A 9,687-nucleotide genomic window follows, 5' to 3' on the forward strand; every position below is an offset into this window, starting at 1 on the left:
ACACACACACACACACACACACACACACACACACACAGAGAGAGAGAGAGAGAGAGAGAGAGAGAGAGAGAGAGAGAGAGAGAGAGAGAGAGATGACAATATTAAATCAACTCTCTACAAGCCTGTTAGGAGTTAGTAGATACCTTCAGATATAGGTCTGCTTGGAACCAAGGATAGACTTCCACTCCCCAAACCAATAGCTCAAATGGTGGGCTTTGTTAGAGGCATCCTGGTCTCTCTAAGGGAAATACTGGTACCACAGAACTCCATGTACTCAATCGTAAACTACCAAACCAGTGTTGGCAAAAGAAGGAGACATCCTGGCAATCTTACAGTTTTTTCCTTCCTTATCCTTCACAGTGGATCACATGGAAGCTGAATCTTCAAAGACTAAAGTAAAAATAATGGAAGAAATGCAAAGAAAATATGATCAGCTGATGGAAAATAAAGACAGGAATCATCAGGAATATGTGCGACAGTTGATAGAAAAGATGGACAAAGACAGAGCTCAGCAAGTGGCAGAGCAAGAGAAAATGATGACTCGTATGCTCCAGGTATTCTGTTGTGTCATCCCAACATTCTCACCCACTGGCAGGAATAAAAGATACTGATTAGAGGTTAGTGCAGTTGGTCTGGGTGAAGAACGATTGTAGGCAAACACTCCACTACAGTTTTGTATCCTTTGTATCTGTTTCATAGAAAATCTGCAATTGCTAAAGGCCTCTTACTGGTAGACTGTGCTCCCTGGAGCTTGCATTATTCTCTCACTCATGAAATAGCAGCGGGTGATCACCAAGCCCTGTACGAAAAGCCGATAATGCATAGTATGTTGTAGTCACATCAAATGATACAGAATAGCTTACCTTTTCTTACAGAAAAATTATGGTTGTAGGTGAAATAAGAAAGTGCTGCGCCAAATATCATGGGGAAACACCTAGCATATATTTTCTGCCTAGTGGAATCCATAGTGATTTTGTCTTTGTTGAAACACATGGAGGACATGCTCTCCTCATTATTTTACTTTATCTGCTCTCTGGGATTTCTCTAAATCTAAAGTTCTTTATGGTGGCCCAGAATGGCACTCTGGGCAACTGTAGTCCTAGTCTGTTTAATTTTATTTCCTTATTATCAATAATTTCATCAGGATTTCATGACCTAGAAGGGGCAGTTGGAAGGGGAAGGGAGCATGATAATCATACACAATTGTGTTCCCTGTTGGATCAAGGATCGCTAAGGAGAACTCAACAGCAGCAATACTTCAGGGCCTCCATGAATGAGCCTCTTCTGATAATTAACTATGAAGAAGTACTTGGGAAATAATTCCAAAGACAGAAACCTCAAGAGAAAGTAACATGCCCCGAGACAAGATAAAATAGGAGGCTAGCTTAAAAGAGAGTTTCAAATCTGATAAGGATGTTAATTTGAGAAGCAAAAGAGAAAGTTATAGACAACTTTGTGAAACAGTTTCTGTGAGGTCATTTTATTTTGTGCTTCTCTAACCATTCTCTTCCTCCCTAGGAACGAGAGCTGCATCTCAAGGAAGAAATCTCTGAGGAGAGAAGAAAACATCAGAAGGAGATTCAGGATATAGAGGCAAAAAACAGAGAAATACTCCTAAAAAGTATTAGAATCTGCTCTTGTGCAATTGATATTTCCTTGTCGCATACTGTCACCAGGGCTCACATGCAATGATCAACCCCCTCACAGGAATCAATAGCTTTGAAAATGAACGTATCATGCTTGTATACACGCTGGTCCATGAACATTGAAAAAATGAAGATGGTGTATGAAGACAAGGGTTGTTACTAAGGCGATTTCTTTGATGCTCATTACTAAAGCTGTTGATTTTCCTCTTCATTTTATTGCTAAAGGTTTTAAGGATGCTTAAGTGCATACTATATATCAAGTCATTACGTTTCCTTTAGACAAAATATAAATTTTATAATAAGAAATATTTTAAATAGGGAGCTATTGTGTGGTCTAATTAAGTTAGATTAGTTTTTCTCATCCACAGAATACTTCTAGACCCCTGTTCTGATTTAAGATTTTACTCACACTGTTGAATCCAGTCGGAATGACATGAACATAGACAAAATTAGATGCAAAGTAAATAAAGGAACTTTATTGGCCCTACTAAGTATTAGGGTTCAGAAAATGTTTCTTTTTGAATTTTAAACTTTATTTTATATTAGTTGTGTAAAACAATGGGTTTTATTAAATTGCCTTTTGAATGCTTTGTCACCTGAATTAGCCTAGATTCAGTGGGTAGCAGCTCCATGGTGGCTATTCAGGATGAGGCTTGTCCCGGTCAAAAACAAGTATGTAGAGCATCCAGGTTCCCTGCCAATGAAGTCCAAGGGTAACCAGTGCCTTCTCCTTGGTGCTGGCTCAGTTACATCATGTTTTTAGACTATAGCAAACTGAGCAAAGATGTGTCTTCACCCTTGAAAATCACACCTGGCTTAAGAAAATGTATCAGAGGAGCTATGGTCACTCCAGAAGAAATACCAGCCCTAGAAATTTCCCACATAAAGAGTCAACATGAAAACACATCGGAGGGAGGGGGGAGCTACACACTGATCCTGCATATATTTTTCTGTTTTGTTTTCATTCTCAGTGGAATCTGCACAAGCTCAGTCCTCAGAGAACACAATAAAAATGTTGAAGGAAATGAATGAGGTGAATCTGAAGATTATGGGACGGAAAGAAGAAGCTTTCGAAGATTATTTGAAACAGTTGACTGAGAAGATGGAAGCAGATACAGAGAGGCTAATGAAAGAGCAAGAGGAGATCTTGACTAATAAGCTGCAGGTAATTCCTTGTGACATCATAATTTTCTCACTCAATGACCAGTGATAAAAGTCATTGATTGATGGTTAGTACACATGATTAGGTGAAGGATTTTTTCTGTGTAGACACCTTCACCTTTGTGTCTGAATTAGCCTAGATTCAGTGGGTAGCAGCTCCAAAGACTAATTAAAAAAAGATTTTGCTCCATGACTCAGGAATCATTGTACATCTCAAAATATATAAGCAAATAATTAAAATGTCTACAAAAAGTACTTTAGCCACATTAAGTATTGCTTCCTTAAGAGCACAGTGCTCATCTAGTATTTTTTTAATCTCATTGCTTGTTCTAGATAGTGTCTCTCTGTGTAGCTCAGGCTAGACTGACACTTGAGATCTTTACCCCTTAACATCCCAAATCTGACATTACAGCCTTGTACCACTACTGGCACTGACGTCATTTTTCTACTGAAAAATTGTCAATCCTCAAAGTTAGAAAGTGTTCCGACATACTATTCCTTGCATACTATCATCTTGCATGATTCTCTTACCTAGTAGGGTCCATGGTGGTTTTGTTTTTGTCATCCCTATAGGAAAGCATCCTAAAAAGCTATTTCAACTACCTATGGCCTTAGTAGCGCTGATTATAGGCACTTCCCTGTTCTCCTGGCCTTGGCTCTGAGTCACAGTATGCACAAAAGCACTCCCAGAACATCTCATTACTCTATTCTTTGTGCTTCCAACAAAATCTTACAGGTCTGTATAAGATTTCACAATCATGTTTCTTTCCTTAATCTGGAAACCACACATCACTGTTCTAAAGGCATGTTTATTATCTTATTTACATATAGGAGATATATGTTGTTAGACACTTTGAAAACAAAGTTTTAAAGATCAAATTCTAAATAGGGAGTAGGAGGTTGAATACACAGTAACAGCAATACACAGTAGCAGAGTAATATGGATGATAAGGAAATGGATGTATAGTAAAGCAATACAATGATAAGGAAATGAATACACAGCAGCAGAGCAATAGTTTGATAAGGAGAGTAGATAAAACATTTCAGATGCTAAAGTAGAAAGACTGCTAAAGCTATGAGGTATCACATTGAAGAAATGAAAATGTGGGCTCGAGAGATGGATCAGAGCATTAAAGTGGTTGCTGTTCCAATATAAGGAGCTGAATTTGAACCCCCAGAACCTGCGTATAAGCAGGGTGCAATACCACAAATTCCTATGTTCCCAACACTTTTACGGGGAGATAAAAAGCACAAACAATAGAATCTTGAAAATTCACTGGCCAAACCTGGAAAATACAGAAAAAAACAACATCAGAGGGATCACATCTCAAAAGGGTGGGAAGTGAGAAAGTACACAATGGTTATCCTGTAACCCTGTGAGCACCACACTTCCCTCTCTTTCTCTCTCTCTCTCTCTCTCTCTCTCTCTCTCTCTCTCTCTCTCTCTCTCTCTCTTCCTCTGTTGTTTTTCTCTCTCTCACTTTCTCTCTCTGTCCCTTCCTTTCTATCTCTTCCACTCCTCTTCATCTCCTTTTCCTTTTCCCCCTCTCAAACACACACACTCACAAACACACACTCACACTCATGACTGTGCACACACATCCTACACATACAACAGACACAACACTAAAAGATACATTTAAAATTTTTTAAAGGGTACTTTCTGGGCCATTATTGAAAAAACTACAGTTATCTTAGTTTTGGCTAATTACTTATATTAACAGTACAATTTACAGGTTTTATTACAGCATTTTCATAATTGCATATGACCAGATTTGATGGCATTCTGCTGATCTTTAATAATCCTCCTTTTCCCCCTAGATTTTACCCTTTAATTACGTGTTCTTATCTCCCATCTCTGGATTCCATATGAAACAAAACAAATTTCTTATTTTTAGTTTGAGTTAGGTCATTTCCATTCAATTACATGAAACTAGTATAATTTAACTCTCATTTAAAGCTGAAAAAGATAGAGTTGTATATATATATATATATATATGACAATGTTCCTCATATTTTTTCATCTATTAAAGAACATCCAATCTGATTGTATAATTTAGCTTTGGGGAGCAGTGTATGATAATCATGAGGATACACTTTCTTTGTAGTATATTGACTGTGATTCTTTTGGATATATATGCAGAAGTTACAGGGTTGAATCTGATGGACATTCTCTCCTCCTTCAGCTTGACTTTGGTGGAGCTATAATATTTAAATTACATTCCAACCAGCAGATTATGTGGTCTAATATCCCTTGCATCCTCCTTGTTGTTCCTTTTCCCTGGATGACAGATATTCTTACTGGGATGATAGCACTCTGTGTAGGTTTCAGTTTCCAGTTTCTCTTTTTAGGAACAAGAAGAAATTTTTAATGAAAAACTCAGGAATCAAAACAAAAAGCATGCGGAAGAAATAAGGAATATTAAGATGAAAAAGAAGAATTCTGATTGTTCCATGATGTGAAGAGTCTTTGCATGCTGACTTCCTTCTCTACTCTCTCCTTTCAGGGCAGAATCTTATTGATATGGTTGAAACTGTCTCAGTTTCATAACTAAATATTCTTCAAAATAATAAAGATGTCAAAGTCTAAGAACATATGATCTTTGTACAATTGAGTTTAATTATATGGTATCACTGTAAAATTTCCATAGAACAATGGGAAGGGTGTTGAGGTTACAAGAGTAAGGTTACACATGCCACGTTTTTTGATAGAATTAATTATCAATATAATGCTTGAGAGAGTCTTTGTAGAAATCATGTAACTCCACTGTGAGTGGATTTTCAGTTTGTGGCAGAGGTGCACTTAAAATGTTCATGTGTTTAAACACTGGGCCCATAGTTGCTGATACTGTTTTGAGAGGTTGTAGAACATTGGGAGAGGGAGCCTAGACTAGGGTGTAGATCTGGGAAGGGAGGAGGCTGCAGACTTGTAGCCCAGACAGCCCCTTTCATAGCCCCTCTGCTTCCTTGTTAACTGAGATGTGAGCTAACATCTGCTACAAGCTCTCACAGCACCTCCTGCTGCCTGCCTTCCCTCATATGACAAATTGTATGTCCTGAGACGATGACCCCATATCAACCTCTATGTAAGTTACTTCTAGTCAGATATGTTATCATCGCAATAAGAAATGTAACTAAAATAGAAAATTGGTACCTAGAATTGTGCCTTAGCTGTGCTTTCCTGAAGCCTAGCCTGGTTTGTTGGACCAAAGTTAAGAGTTTCTAGCTGCAGGCTAATGAAGACCTGGGACACCAGAAGCAGAGTAAGACTTGAGCTACTATGAAGTGAGTGGGGAAGAACAGAATTCAATAGAGATGTAGGTGTTGAGACTGCTTGAGTTGCAGGAAACTATGCTGAATCAGGTAGAGGTAGGGGCTATAGCAGTTGGACTGGTATATGAAGCAGAAGAGTCCCACTGTTCTGGTTAAGTGACCATTTGGTCAAGGTAGGGGAGCAAGCTTCCATAGCTTTCCCATAAGCTCAGCCAAGAGTGTGCATCATAGCACATTGTGTGCCCTTATTGCCTTCAGCCTCCATCCATTCCCTCAAGAGAGTAAAAGGAGTTCATTTCCAGGACAGAAGCACTGTTTCTCACAAGGTCTCCATCAGCATCCGGCTGCAGTCATTCTCACCTTGTGTTCTAGTTTCACTTCTGTAGTCAAGGAAGGTATCTAAGAAGAAAAAAAAAAGAAATAGATGGAGACTTCACTTCTGTAGTCAAGGAAGGTAACTAGGAAATAGATGAAGACTGCATAATTTCGTGATCCATTAAGGCCACAATGTGCTACCTGCACACCCACCAGGGGAGAAAAGGCAGACAATGACATTTCGTGTGATTATCTGGGGGAAATACTAGTGTGTCCCAATTTTAGAACAGCATGACAGTGTCTACTGGTGTTGTACACAATCATTCCAGTGGCCAGTGCTCCTGGACACACTCAAGAGAAACTTGTATACAGTGAAATATGATTCACATAAGAATTTATAACAACTTTAAAAAATTAGACAGGGTTTCACTGTGTAGCCCTGGCTGGCTAGGAAATCCCCATGTAAACTAGTGACCTCAAATTTACAGAGAACAAATTTACAGGTGCCTCTGTGTGCCATTATACCTGATCAACAAACCTCTTCTTAATTGTTGAAAACTAAACGTAAGCAGGTACAGTGAGCCACACCTGTTGCTCTAGTAGACCATGAGGCTGAGACAGGAATAAAGGGAGTCAAGGCCATCTTTGGCCACATACTCAGGCCCCAGAAAGAAAAAAAACATGAAAAGAAAAGCTAGAAAGGAAGAAAGTGGAAAGAAAAGAGAGGAAAATAATACCAGTATATCTGACAAACATTGAGTGTTGAGTGGCCAAATGATCATAGTAAATTCATATAAGATATTATTCATAGAAAGGATGAATGCTGACAGTTGCTGACAACATATGATTTATTCTCCAAAGTATGATGTTGAGATCTAATCTGTGGTCCCATTCTATAAAACGCCAAACCAAGATGATAGTCACCTTTGATGGTCAAAGTAGAGATTATAGACCATGAAGAAACTGGGGGCCCTGATATGTCCTGGTATGAAATGAGCAATCCCACGACTGTGTGCTTGGAGTGGGACTATCACAGATATTGCAGCCTCCATTATGACCTGAACTAAAATTCCTAACAAAATCTTTCTTACCCTTATCTAAAGCTAGCATGCTTATATGCCATGGATTCTGTCCTTTTGAAGGACATTTAAGGATACAGCCTATAAAGCCAGGCTCAATAAAAGCCCAACAGTACGTGAGGACCTCTATGTGCTTTACCTCCAATTTTGTCAGGAGCCCTTTCAGACTTCTCCTTTCTCACATCTCACAGGGCCTTGAAGTAAAAATCTTGAGACAGAAAACGTAAAGTTAGCCAAAACATTACGTGCTGACCGTGGAGACTCAAGCTCTGGAAAGCACCACAGAGTGTCTTCAGGGCTTGCTGCTTATCACTAAGAGCAGGTGTTCTAGCCACTGACCTTGCAACTGCCCTCCTTAGCTGCCAAACTGCCCCACTTAGTTGCCTAGCTACCGAGCCCCTCCTTCCCTTCCCCCTTTCCTCAGTTCCCCCTGTCCGAGCTCCTTTCTGAGGAGTATTTAAGACATGAAACTTGCCTCAATAAATGGATGCCTTGACAAAGAATACTGCTTGGCGTCTGTCTCTCCCCTCCACCCATGTCTTTCTCTTGAAGATAGTGCCTCTTCAAGACCCTGGAGTAACAGGACCGGCTGGGTGGGTCACATTTGGTTTCATAAACATTATGAATAAAGTATTGATGTGCCTACTCATCAAGATAGAAATGAGACACAGGGACACCAAAGCTGTGGAGGGCACACTGTTTCATATACTTTCTGTACCAGCACCTTCCTCTCATAGTGACTGTTCTTCCCACATCAGCACTTGGAATCCCAGGTGGCTTGGGTGAACTAGATGCCTTTCTTGCTCCTCATCTGGCATTCTGCTCTTTTATCTTATTTCTTCATGTGCTTGGTGTCACCCCTAGAAACGTACACAAAGCAAACAAGGCAGAAAGATGTCTATGGAGCACAAGTCTTCAGTCTATTCTAGGCAGGACTCTGTCCTCCAGGCTTCCCTTGGTCTCCCAATGTCTTTATTCAGTGAGGAATTTAACATCTGGCTTTCCCTTCCCTTAACGCTACAGTCATCAGCCTTTGATCTTCCTGATTTTTAGCTTCTTTCTGTTTGACATCCTTGCCTCACCAAGGAGTTCAACAGGAAGTTCTAGAACCATCCATGGCTGTGGACTTGTGCATGTTTTTCTGATTCTTGGAGAACAGCAGCCAGCATCCTCATTCAATACTAACAGCCCTGATTCTCGCAGACGTCAGGTTTCCAGACTCCTGGACAACAACATCTTCTGCTGCACTGATTCAGTGCACTGGATGTGTTTTCCCCCTGTCTTCCTCTACCCTCTCCAGTACAGGACTCCCTCCTGCTGCTCAGGGGCAGGGACAGGCTGTCTGCAGGTCAGTGCTGTGAGCTACAAAATACAAGTCCCCTTCCTCTCAGACCTCCCAGAAGAGAGTCCTACTCTGACTCCTGAGATTGGATTCACATCAGAACCCTCATCCTACTATGTGTCTATCACTGAGTTTGAGGACTGCACTTTCCTCTGATAGCCTACCACGCTGCTCTCTGTCTGTCCAAGTTGCATTAGCAACTTCTCAGAAATCTTACCCCAAAATGAAGTTTGTCTCAGTACCCACCCAGAATTCCAAACTGAAACCTTTAAGAATGAAAGTGAAGAACTGTACCATATAATAATGTGAGATTTAAAATGAGTTAAACTAAGTGGAAAAAATATTCAGGCTTCAAAGTGAAAGTAACTAGCTAAAATTTATATTTTTAAACCAATGTTTGTTTACCCGCTATGTTAAATGTAAATCCAATTCTGAACTGTCACAAAATGATCCTAATCTTGGCTCACAAATTACAGTAGCCACAGGGGTTCAAAGCAGAAATCTCTAAATACATATACCCTGAGATCTCTAAGACTTGTGTAGGAGCTAGTTGTGGTGGCACATACATCAAGTCACAAGACTTGAGATGGTGAGGTAGGGGTGTTGTTGTCAGTTTGAGGCTAGTCCAGGCTACATAGTAATTCTCTATGTAAAAAAAAAAAACTGAACATGTAGGTGACTAGTAGTTATGCATACCTACCAACAGTATATATAATGTGGGACTGAATTTACTAAAAGAAAAGCAAACATTTATTATGAAATAACTATGAATAAGAAAACTGCAATTCCATGCTTTAGAAGTCTGAATTCATTTCACATAACTGCCTTTAAATAAATTCCTTGTTGTTAAGATTCAAATGTTCTCTGTAAC

General features: G+C 39.7%; 1 protein-coding gene across 2 annotated transcripts in view; it reads left to right on the forward strand.

Annotated features, from left to right (window-relative positions):
• The window catches only part of LOC101987515 (guanylate-binding protein 1-like), a 22,747-nt gene extending 17,343 nt beyond the window's left edge, over window positions 1-5,404 (forward strand). For both annotated transcript variants that reach the window (XM_013349945.1, XM_005357374.2), the window contains 4 exons: window positions 361-554; window positions 1,519-1,621; window positions 2,618-2,811; window positions 5,160-5,404. In XM_013349945.1, the coding sequence (XP_013205399.1) occupies window positions 361-554; window positions 1,519-1,621; window positions 2,618-2,811; window positions 5,160-5,270 (602 nt within the window). In that variant the 3' untranslated portion in view covers window positions 5,271-5,404. The remainder of the gene's footprint in view (window positions 1-360; window positions 555-1,518; window positions 1,622-2,617; window positions 2,812-5,159) is intronic.
• Window positions 5,405-9,687: the final 4,283 nt, after the last annotated feature.

The sequence above is a fragment of the Microtus ochrogaster genome, chromosome 21 (assembly GCF_000317375.1).
Source record: "Microtus ochrogaster isolate Prairie Vole_2 chromosome 21, MicOch1.0, whole genome shotgun sequence".
Lineage (NCBI taxonomy): Eukaryota > Metazoa > Chordata > Mammalia > Rodentia > Cricetidae > Microtus > Microtus ochrogaster.